The sequence below is a fragment of the Alnus glutinosa genome, chromosome 6 (genome assembly GCF_958979055.1).
Source record: "Alnus glutinosa chromosome 6, dhAlnGlut1.1, whole genome shotgun sequence".
NCBI classification, from domain to species: domain Eukaryota; kingdom Viridiplantae; phylum Streptophyta; class Magnoliopsida; order Fagales; family Betulaceae; genus Alnus; species Alnus glutinosa.
This window is the reverse complement of record NC_084891.1, coordinates 11,880,425-11,893,073: the sequence shown is the minus strand read 5'-3', so window position 1 is coordinate 11,893,073 and position 12,649 is coordinate 11,880,425. Positions and strand designations below refer to the sequence as shown.

Sequence of the window (12,649 nt, the reverse complement as noted above, 5' to 3'; positions counted from 1 at the left end):
TCGCGCTTTTATGGACAAAGGTTTAGGTCATCACTCGAACTCCTTGAAGATATGTTTTGTTTGGTGCAAAAGAATCAGCTACTTTGGTTTTAATTGTAAATGGAAACCAATTGAAGCTTGCGCTTTTATGGACAAAAGTTTAGGTCGTCACTCTTGCTTTATTCTACTAATAAGACTGTAAAGACTGCAAAGCCATATTTTTATTTTATATATATAGATGTTTTGATAATGGATACCACATTATCACAATCAGTAAGAGCACTAATAGCATATGCCCTATAAGTAGTTATATTCCCTAAAATAGAGAAAATTTGAAAAAAGTCACAAAAAATCAAGCCACAACAGTTACCCTATTTTAGACGATCACCCTTGGGAAGCTACATTGCTTCCCAACGTTGGGAAGCAATGTAGCTTCCCAACAAGTTATTATAATCCAAAAATAAAGACGGTCTCTCTCCTCTCTCCTCTCACGATTCCCAATCGCCTCCCTTCTTCCTCCTCGCGCATCTCTCTCTCATGTTCTCTGCTCTCTCATTCTCCGGTAGAACTATTGGAGAACATAAATATAATCAAACCAAGCAAATTAATTAGAACTCCCTGTACAAACGACAACAATCCTCAATCTTATGAGAAATGCCAAAAATCAAACAAAATCACTACAACCCAAACAAACAAATAAACTCAAAGCAGATACCCAAGACTCTATCTCTCTCTCTCTCTCTCGGATAATCGTGCGACTCCTCCCTCTCTCTCAAGCACGCTTTCGCCGGATCTCGGCCACCTGCTGCCCTGCGCTTCCTCTCCAACCTCTCCTTCGCCACCAACCAGCTCTCCAGGCCATCCCAGGCGAGCTCTCGTAGGGCTCCGTCCTCCGCTTTGTCTATTTAATCTCTTGACGCTCCCCGAGCTCTGAATCAATTTGGGAGGTGGGCTGTGCGTGAGGGGAGAGAGATTAGGTGGAGAAGAGAGGGGGTGAGCTGGGGGATCATTAAATGAGAAAATCTGAGAGAGAACTAGAAGAGGAAAAAAAAGTCTCAGAGAGAAAAAGAAGAATAAGAGGAAAGTGAAATCTGGAATATGAGCGGATGCTTCTGAATCTGCAATGAAGTTAAAAAGAAGAAGAAAAAAAAAAAAAAAAAAAAAAAAAAAAAAAGAAGAAGAAAAAGAAAAAAGAGTAAAAGATAAAAAAAAAAATATATATATATATATATATAGGGAAAGATAAAGAGAAGCTGCTGGAAGGTGTTTTTGTATAGGAAAAAATAAAAATTGGTTTGGTTTCCTAAATTTTTCCCTAAAGTAAGAAAAATGATTGAAAATCTGCTGCTAGTGCTCTAATAGGTAAGAATACAATGCAATCCCTTAACTGTTGAGTACATTGTTGGGAGGCCTGCTCATTAGAAATTTAGAAACGAGGACAAACATCATCACAATATCCTCAAAATAAATAAATTATTTTTAAAAATAAAATCTAGCTTTGGTTGGTTACCCCTGTTTTCTTCCAATATTCTCTCATACTGCTGCACCACCAATTCAAACCTAGTAGCAGCAATAAAGAACATGCAATTCTTGCTTTTGTAATATATACAACGATTTTACAAGGGCACCAATTATAAGTGGGACAAGGACTCCATTCCCACTCGACCCATTATTTTCAACAGCAAGTGATCATCATATAACATATGCCTGTCTGCATGCATGAGTTAACATAAATAAATGAGACAATCTGAACCTAATGCAAACTCTAAACAAACTAGAAATACATGTACATATATATATATATATATATATATATATATATATATATATATATATATATATATATATATATATATTATAGCAAGTTTTGTTTTTAACGTTGACAGCAATAGCACAGGTTTATCACCCATTATCCCAATGCAGATGCAAATTAAGTTTATCCTCATCATCCAATTATACATATGGAAAGGAAAGTAAAAGGAGATTTCACCACCCACCACCCACCTAGGCCTTCTTCCTTCTTCCCTTCTCTCCCCACTTCTGTTAACACTGCAGATGCTCTCTCTTTTATTAAAATCCACAGGAAAACAGACTTGGGAATCAGTTATTCAATCACAAGGGAAATAAAGTTGAGGCCTAGAGGCTAGAATCACAACCTGAATGACTAACACCTTCTTGTAGGCCGGGCCCATTGACTTTGGCAGCTACAGACATCTACTGAACATTTAAACAAATTATGCGTTCACATGAAGTCTTCTTCCAGTTCCTGCAACGACTTGCTTGTGGCTGCAATCTGTTTATTGGATGTCATGTTTTCAGAGACCATTAAACCCTTGTAGCTCCTAAGCTCTGCTTGTCTCTCCTTTTCAAGCCTATCCATCTCCTCACGTCGTTTCTGCAAACACAAATGTGAATCACTTGCATTATTAAATGAAGATTCCAATTAAAATTTTATATTACATTAAAACCAAGATAGATTTTGTTAGGAACTCAAAACAAAGGAATAAAATTGCTTTACAATCTAATCTAACCCAAAAATGTAACCAAAGATTTTAATTAAAAAAAAAAAAACCAGATGCATCATCAAAAAAAAAAAAAAAATTGCCTCATTGTTGATCAAATATAAAATTAACAACTTTTGGTGCATTGTTTGTCCTTGATAAAAACACTAACAGAACTGCAAAAGATTGGCAAAGGCACAAAACAGTCTAAGAATTAATTATTAAGTTGCTATTTTAAAAAATTAAAATAAATAGGTTTTTTTTTTTTTTTTTTTTGGGGGGGGGGGGGGGGGGTTGGTTTACAACTCGAGCTTGGGAGAAGTAAACAAAAAGAAACGAACCCACTAATAACCTTAAATCGAGCAATGGATTGAATCTAGAGCAACTAAAGCTTATGAAATTGAACCTCTACACCATCAAAGGATTGACTATTCCCACAATACATCACTCAATTGTCATCTAAATATTACAAATAAGAAAAGGCACTCCAAGTTCTGCAATTTAAAACATCCACTCTACATCACACAAAGTACCCTAAAGTATTTGACAAGATTGCAGAAGACGACAAGATGAACAAGCTGACCGTGATGACTGATGACATGCTACAGGAGGAAAATAAAACTTGGATTGAAAATTTTGTGCACTTTATATAACTGGAAGTCTGGAAATGCGTAGTGAATTTCAAATTTAGAAAAAGGATAAGGCTTGAACAGATTCTTTGTTTTTTCCAAATTGATATGTATCACAAATGGCACAACCTAGGTATACTGAAAATAATTTAGGGGTGACAATTCGTGTCTGTGTGTCAGGTTCAGGTCATGTCGAAGCATGTGTATAAGATTATATAGGTAAACTTTAACCCCATTAAATTAAACGGGTTTGACCCTTCAACTTTAACCTCCTAATTTCGAATTAGGTTCACGGGTCATGTCAAAAAATTTCAGCCCTAAATATCGGATTTTGGTCGTGTCAAGGCATGAGAATAAGACTATATAGGTCAACCCTAACCAAACTCATTTAATTAAACGGGTAAGACTCTTCAATCCCAACCAGCGATTTCATGTCAGGTTCACAAATTGTATCAAAAATTGCTAACCCTAAAAAATATACACCCCCCTCCCCTCGACGGGGGAAGAAGAGCAGCTAATTGCTTTTCAAATTTTGTAATCTGAAAAGCATCATGGGGATCAAAAAGTTTCCAGTAAACCTTGTGCAAAAACCCTACTTAAGAAAATTAAAAAAAAAAAAAAAAAAAAAAAAAAAAAAAAAATTTTGAGAGCTCCCTGGTGCTATTAAAATTACCAGAGAGGATGTCATCCAAGTTTAGTCATGATATGGGTGGGCAAGGATCTAATAGAAAAGCCAAACACTGTGCTTATCCTGTACCAGAATAGCATTTTTTAGATGCAATTTTTTTTTTTTTACAGCAATGAAATGGTTGTCCATGTGCAAGGGTGAAATGAAAACCACCAACCATAACATGATAACTAAGAAACAAAATTAATTTAGCAAAAGAACCTTGTTTTATTGAGGGCTTTCCACCCCTTCCCACCCTCTTTTCATTCTCTCTCTACTTATTTTTTATTTTTATTTTTATAAGTAATCGAGATATCATTAAAAGCGTAAAGCGCCCCAAAGTACACAGAAAGTATCCATGAAAAACACAATGCTAAAAGGAGAAAACAAAAAACAAAGGAATCATGATAACTAATCACTAGGAAAAACAAAAGCCGCTAGTCAAAAATATAGAGTACAGAAAAATAACGACTTCATCTCCTCCAAAGTCCTTTCACAGTCCTCAAAACTTCTATCATTCATTTCCCTTGAGAGAGACCACAAAAGGCACGAAGGCACAATCTTATACGCAACAGCATTCCAAGCGGTACCAGCAGTCCACCAACACAGGCATAACCCAAGATAGACCAAATCGATTGGAAAAAAAGGATATAAGGCACCAACAACTTCACAATGGAGAAGAAAATAGTCTACGGGCTCCCCATTCCTTTTACACATATAGCACCTATGACATGTTTCCTTATATTGTCCATGGTAAGGATCTTTCCTAGGGCCACCGGCTAAGTAAAAAAGACCTCAAAGGAACCTTAGTTCAACAAATACTCTTCCATGGGAAGCGAAAGCCATCAATGCGAACCAAGACAATGTAGAATGACCTAACAACGAACAAAGCTCTTTTGAAGGGGATCCACCAAAGCTTGTCTTCACCTTCTCATCTCACTTTAGCTTAATACAACACCCTGAAGAATAAGGCAAAGACATCCACATTCCAATCATGAGCTGCTCTAGTAAAGCTTACATTCCATTGAGTGGAGCCGCCCAAAAGCTTCAAGTGAGCAGCAACAAAAGCATCCTTCACACAAGCAATGCCAAATAAATCTGGAAAGGCTTCCTTAAAGGGCCAAATCCTCACACCACAAATCATGCTAGAAACTAAACTTGGAGCCATCTTTCACCTCAAATCTAGTATACCTAGAGAATTTCCCCCGACACCGCCTAATATTTTTTCATAAACCCACCCCGTATGTCCCAAGAGGCTCATTAGAGCATCCCTAACAGCTTCCCTACTACATATAGGGAAAATGTCAAAAAAAATATATAAAAACAACCCCCAACAAATTCCCTAAGCATTAAGAATACTACAGTTCTACCCAATGTGTAGGGAATCAAAAGAGCTTCCCTATCCATTATTTTAATACAAAATATTCATCTTTCCTCTCTCATCTCTTCGCCTTTTATTAGGGATTATGTTGTAACTTTATGAAAAATGTGAGGGTATGTAGGAAATTATATTTGTAAGGAAATAATATTTAATTGATATAGAGAAAGATAAACGAAACTATTCTGAAGTGTATTTGGATAAGGAAGCAAAAAAAAATTTTATTCCCTAAATTTAGGGAAAATCAAAGAAAAGCTGCTGTGAATGCTCTTAGAACACCACCCACCCCACGAACTGCCAAATTTAGATTCCTTCAGAACTCTCTACCAAGCCTCTCTCTCATGCACAAAGCACCTCAGTCATTTCCCTAAGAGAGCTCGATTGAACATCAGCATGTTCCGAACCCCCAATCTCCTTCAAAGATTGGAGAACAAACCTTGGACCAGCTTACCAAATGATATTTGAACTTTTTGCCAAGCCCACCCCATAAGAAATGACATAAATTGCCAACTTCTAATAGTGACATGTGAGAAGCACATATTTTTTTAATTACATGTACTTCTCACATGCTTTTTTAATAGCTTAAATGACACGTCGCTTTTAAAAATTAGTTTATATAGTTTGTAGGAAATTTCTGTTCCATAAGAAATCACGTTAAAGCTTATCAATGCACTTTGCCACTTGCAGGGACAAGAAAGAGGGACATGAAGTACATAGGTAAATTGGAAGGTGTACTCATAATAAGGGTAACACTACCACTCTTAGACAAGTACATCATTTTCTAACCAGCCAACTGATGCTCTATCTTCTCAATAACGCCGCGTTCCAAATAGACTTGGCCTTGTAGGAGACCTCCAATGGAATACCAAGATACTTCAAAGGCAAAGAAACCCCACAACCCATGATACCTATCAATCCATCCACATTAGCAACATCACCCATAGGAACCAATTATGAGTTAGCCAAGTTAACCTTAAAGCTTGAGACAACTTCAAAGTATAAAAACAAGCACCGCAGATGATGTAGATGATCTGGGTCAACCCCACTGAAAATCAAAGTATCATCCACAAACAAAAGGTGAGAGATATCAATCATTGTCCCTACAGAGAAGCCAGATAACAGTACCCTACTCACTGCAACAAAAATCATCCTACACAATGCCTACACCACAATGACAAATAGCAGAGGAGACAGGGGGTCCCCTTGGCTCAAACCATGGGAGCTAATAAAAAAAACAATGGGAGTACCACTCACCAAAACTGAGAACCGCACTGTGGAAACACAATGAGCAATCCAGGAGCACCACTTCCCACGAAAACCACCTCCTCAACATGTTGATAAGGTAATCCCAAATAACATGATCATAGGCTTTTTCTAAGTCCAGCTTGCAAGGTAGACAACTTCCTTGATCCTATTCTCCTATCAAGGCATTCATTGACAATAAGAACAGAATCAAGGATCCGCCTACCCTAGATAAAAGCATTCTGCGACTTAAAGATAATCTTCTTCAACACCATCTTCAACCTGTTAGCTAAAATCTTAGCAATAATTTTTTAAATGACACTCACAAGGCTAATCGGGTGGAAGTCTTTAGGATCAACCACTCCTGGATTCTTCAGAATGAGGGCAATGAATGTAGCATTAAGGCTCCTTAGTCCATCAAACTTACCTCTAGCATGGAAGTCACGAAAGACTATCATAATGTCTTCTTTCAACACAACCCATTAAGCTTGGAAGAACACCATAGAGTAGCCGTCAAGTCCCGGTGCCTTGTCACCATTCATTGCTTTCACTACCTCCAGCACCTCCCTTTTCTTAAAAACTCTCTAACCAAATAGCCGCAGCCTCACCAATAGAATCAAAGGAAAAACCATCCAACAAAAGCCGCCAGCTAAATTGATTGTATACAACTTTTTATAAAACTGGACAATGTGCTCATAGATCTCCCCACCCAATTAGTAGAAAGTGTGCCATCAATAAACAAGGTGTCAATGGACATCTTGTTGTAATTAGCCACTGTAGAAAAACTTCGTGCATTTCTCCCCCTTTCTTAACAATAAAACCCTAAATTTCTACTGCCAACTCACCTCCTCCATGAGAGTGGATCTCTCTAACTTGCTTAAAGCTTCTACCTTCTTCATTCTCTCATCATCGCCTAATGTACTCTCTTCTTCAATGGTATCAAAAGCACATAACTCTTCCTAGAAGATCCTTTTCTTTTTCCTTACACACCAAACACCTCATTCCATTTCTTTAAATCAACTTTCAAAGCCTTGAGATTGCCAGCCATAATAAGGCTCTGTGATAAGAGTCTCACCACTATTTCACCCTATCCACAAAACCCTCCGACTTTAGCCACATGTTCTCAAATTTAAAGTACCTACTACCCCTATGAAAGTCACCACAGTCAAGAAGAATCGGCAAATGGTCCGAGCATAGCCTAGGAAGCCGTATCTAGGACAAATCCGGAAACTGAGCTTCCAAAGCCGGAGATACATGAAATCTGTCAATCCTGGACCAAGAGGGAGACTCCAAAACACCTTCGAGCCCCCCCTCTCGCAACAGCTCTTCTATGGTGGCAAGCAACCACCGACTATCAACTCTATCCAAGAAAACAGCAAACAACGCCCCGACAACTCTCAAAAATCCAAACCCCAGAAGAATTTCCCTCCACCACAAACATTTTGGATTCAACTGAGCACCATCACGCAACCCCATAACTCAAGAGACCAAAGCAACACAAAACTCTGACTCAACGGACACGCCATAATGGTCCAAAAGAACCTTGTACAGGCCCACATACTATGGAATGATGAAAACCATCAGAATACTTTCTTGAACAGCATGCCCCCTTCAAAAAAAAAAAAAAAGCACCGATCCCTAAGGGGCCCCTATCTTATAAGGAAACAAAAAAAATCTCAATTTTACGAAAAATCTGGTCCAATGTCTGTTCTCCACTAACCACAATAGGGGCTCTATATTCTATATTTGGTGCCATTAACGGAGTGATTGGCACATGCTTCGCAAAACTGATTCATATGGAATTAGCACAACCAGAGATCATATTCTTGGTGGGAATCATCAACTTTATAATGTTTCGATAACAACTCATGCTTTTTCAATGATCTTTTTTTATGATTACACCCATGATAGGTGGATCTGGTGAACTCAAGCACAATTTCATGGTAAAATGAGGAGACACTTCAAGCAATAGAACTGAAAACTGGACAAGCTCAGTACCTCACAACTCCATTAAAAGGGTTGTTGGCATCTTACTTCAAGCAAACAAGCTCTTTTGTGTAAAGATGGAATCAACATGCCTTCTGCATATGGTGATCGACAATCAATACATACCATGCACATTAAAGTATTACTAGTCATCAAATTCCAGGAAGAGGAATCATATTCCCTCCCTAAAGCCAGCCTATGAAATCAAATGGAAGGGCTACAAATAATTGGATAATTAGTTGGAATTTTTGGACTTCAACTCCACCGGAGGTCTGTCCAAAAGTACGCTGCAAGCATGCTAGAGAAGCAATAACTGAAAGATCTGATATCTGGACGTAGAGAAGTAATAACTAAAAGACCTGATATCTGAGTGTTAGGCTTTAAGTGGAAGGAAGATGACATTGACAGTCAAACATGATCTTCCAGAGGAAAACATATTTGAAATGGAAGAGATCTTCAGCACAATCAACCCACAAAACCGTAGTGGTTTTTGTTCTTTTTTTTTTATGATGAATTTTGTTAAGATTTAAACCTTAGACCTACCAGAACCCCAACCCCGTCCCTTGCCACTTGAGCCAAAGCCCAAGTAGCACCATAGCAGTAATTTGCACATCTTAAAAACCATACGAATCTGTTGTTAATAGGCAGCCAAAGTGAATTTGAGCTCTATATGGGCTACAAGAGCAAAGCGTAAGCATCTCATTAAATATTTTCCCAAAACAAGGTTACACCAACAGGAAACACATATGCCAAAATTCTACCATCCAAAACCTCAATTTGAGTTAAATTGCAAAATGCATCTTCAAGGCTATTCCTTTGATACATGTAAAATTCAGAAGTGTATGCCAGAACAGGTTTTAATAGAACAGTATACTTATGTTACCATAAGCTCTATGAGGCTACTATTGGCTATTCAGGTCCTGTGTTCACCCAAATAGTAAAGGTCTCTTGATCTTAGTGACCTCATATGGGCCAATGAAGGCAAACAATCATCAACAGAATATATGGTACTTACTTTATCTCTCAGCTGTTGTTTCCTTTCCGCTCTTTCTGCTGCACTAACCGCTTCCCGCTCGGCTGCAGTTACATGATATAAATAAGAGACATCATGACAGGATAATAGAAGATGAAGATTAAAGTAAGACTTAAAATCAGAATAATTCATATCTAAATTCCATGCATATAAATAAATTTAAAAAATAAAATAAAATAAAAAGTGATACAGGAGAAAATTGCTAAATATCATAATGGGGAAGAAGACCCAAAAGTTGCACCCCGTGTTCATCCACAAAGAGCAACTAGAGTACTAGCTTTAGAATAAAAGAATCCTGAAAGGACACAGAGATCATAATTGTACCTTTCAAATCAGGTTTCCTTTCCACTTTTGTCCTGTTCAACCTATTAACTACCTCATTAATCCGCTTCTCCACTCTCACAGTCCGAACCTATATGCAGCATCAAATCAGAGAAAGATCTATTTCTCATGCATGCTCAACCAAAAAAGATTAAAAAAAAATAATCCACAAAGGAAACTAGCATCCCAAATAACATATGCACATGCTACAAAAAAGGGGGGAGCCCACCATTTTTGTATTGTGAAAACCAACTTGACCAACATCCATGGAAGCAGTTTTCTTCAAATTGGACCAGGGAGTGTAAACAACATCAATATTGTTCACCTTGTTGCCTGCCATACAATCAGAAAAAAGTAACTCATCTATAACACCACAAAAGTATAACTCAAATTGGAAGAATGATTGATAACCATCTATAGTGTTAGCTAATTTTAAAGTATATATCTCTGCATTGTCTGGTAGGGGATCTTATTACATCCGTGTGAACTTTTTATTTCTATACACAAAAGCTCATCAAGTATCAAAATACCCACTTCATATTGATGAGGTAATCAGTAATTTTTCGATAACATATAATAAAAGTAAACACACAATTAAATGAACTGTTTCATAAAAACAGGAAGAATCTGAATCTGGTTTAGATTTTGCCTTGGATGGAATTTGCTTTGACAAGCTGAGCACAATCCTCCAGTAACCCTTCACTTATACCATCAATAGTCTGACCTTTGTGCAGTCTCACATAAACATGGGCTGAAGACATTTTATCCACATGGAACCTGCAACAAAGAAACCCTGCTAAGAAAAAGGTTCATAAGCTGAAAATGCAATAACCCTACAAACTTATAAGCCAGGTAAAGATCAGACAAGATTTAGAAAACCTAATTATGCACGTCTGTCAAAAAAGAAAAACCAAAACTGTTAGCTGTGTGGACATGACCTAAACGAAACAAATACGCACGTACATGTTGAACACTTCATTCTTCTTCATTTTCCACAATTTGTTAAAATATATATATATATATATATATATATATATATATATATATATATATATATATATATATATATATATATATATATATATATATATATATATATCCCTTCAGTTGCATAAATCGAAATCAAAATAAAATATATGAACAACAAATTGGGGAAAATAAGAAACAGAAATATGTGGAAGGGTACCAAATGTCTTCGGGAAAGCCGTATTTGATGAGCTCCTCGTTCTCGAACTTGTCGAGGCCCATGAAAATGGTGTAATCGCCGACCTCTGAGCGGGCTTTGAAGTAGAACACCATGGTTGGGATGCCTTCTCTTTTTGCCCTTTCCGGAGTGAGCGAGCGAGCGAGATTCGCGAGTTAGGGCTTCACGAGTTTTTATTGAGAGACAGAGAGAGAGAGAGAGAGACCTCAGAAACTCGTTCAGGTTTAGAGATGTGTTTGACGAGACTAGTGGATGTCCACGTGGAAAAATGTAAAGCCAAACTGGCATGGACTTTGGACCGAAACGCTGGTTGGGATTGCGTTTTCTTTACGCATTCACTTTTTCAGGTTCTCTTTTTCTGTTTTTTACTTTCTGTTTTTTTCTTGTTTAGGCTCTTACTTTTGACTAAAAATAATTTTTGAGATAAAAAAATGTTTTCAATCAAACATTTAAGGACAAATTTTTCAAAAACCTATTTTCCGTGGGATTTATATTCAAAAAAGTGTTGCCCATATGGTACTCAATTTAAGGGTATAAACAAGCTAAGTTACTCGTGAACTTATTTAAGATCGGCTCGAATAAACTCGACTCGTGCTCGAATCGATTATTAAATGAGTTACTCGTGAACAATAAATCAAACTCGATTATTAAACGATGCAAACTCGTATAAACTTGGTTCGACTCGATTAAAACTCGTGAACCCGTTCATATAAAGATTGACTCTTTATGAAGGCTCGACTCATATATATATAGTATAGTAATAAATAATATACTATATGTAAGCATAAATTAAGTAACAAATATCTATTGGTCAATATATATGAATTGGTTATATGTATATAAAATAGTAAAAGTGAATAATATTAATATTTAATTGCTAGTCATATGATATAATGACAATCAATATACTTAATCATATTATTCATGTAATATAATATGACTATATGATAATATAATAATATAACATTGTGACATATGACATGTAATCACTTTATTATATGTTATAAGTATTATTATTAGATATTTAGTAATCATTACATCATGTAATCAAATATCTAAGATCATACGGATTGTTAGATCATGTTAATATGTTATCATATGATAGTACTTAGATCGTATGATCATATGATATTAGTATTATTAGTAGATAGTTTATGAATCATAATAATTATGATTTATGACTCATAATGATAATACATATCATAGATTCGTAGATAATCTAATAAATCAAGTGATATGATATGATTCATAATTAATAGTTATATATATATATATATGTGGTGGGTGACTAGAAGAAACAACTGTGTTATCTTCCTTTACCCATTCTCCCTTAGTGACAGTTTGTACCTTGTTTTCAACAGGGTAAAACTCTTCAACAAAATCGAGATAGAAGATTTCTGTCTCGGTTTGTATAACATGTTTCTTGAAATGACTCAGGATTTCCTTCTTTTGCTCAAGGTTGAACCTTTCGCGATAAACTTTTCTTTTTCAATGTTGGCTTCAGATATAAGATCATTATTGATCTTATCCCAATCTAGCTTGAAAATGTTTCCTTAGGGTACTTAGTTGAGGGTCTACGACATTTTCAACTATAAAGTCAGATTCCGTAGGGGAAGCATTTCCTCCTGGGGATTCTTCGTCTTCAAGTTGGCTTCCTGCCTTGTAGCAAGGGTGGCTCACTTGAGAACTTGTTTGAACTCCCTTTAACT

At 36.6% G+C, this 12,649-nt stretch overlaps 1 protein-coding gene across 1 annotated transcript; it reads right to left on the bottom strand.

The window, feature by feature from the left end:
• Nucleotides 1-1,806: 1,806 nt before the first annotated feature.
• Nucleotides 1,807-11,164, bottom strand: LOC133871746 (uncharacterized). The gene is made up of 6 exons (XM_062309159.1): nucleotides 10,923-11,164; nucleotides 10,386-10,513; nucleotides 9,966-10,069; nucleotides 9,740-9,827; nucleotides 9,398-9,459; nucleotides 1,807-2,374 (listed from the first exon to the last, which is right to left on the bottom strand). Exons 1-6 carry the CDS (start codon nucleotides 11,033-11,035, stop codon nucleotides 2,222-2,224), a joined length of 648 nt encoding a protein of 215 aa, XP_062165143.1. The 5' UTR covers nucleotides 11,036-11,164; the 3' UTR covers nucleotides 1,807-2,221.
• Between the last annotated feature and the right edge of the window lie 1,485 nt (nucleotides 11,165-12,649).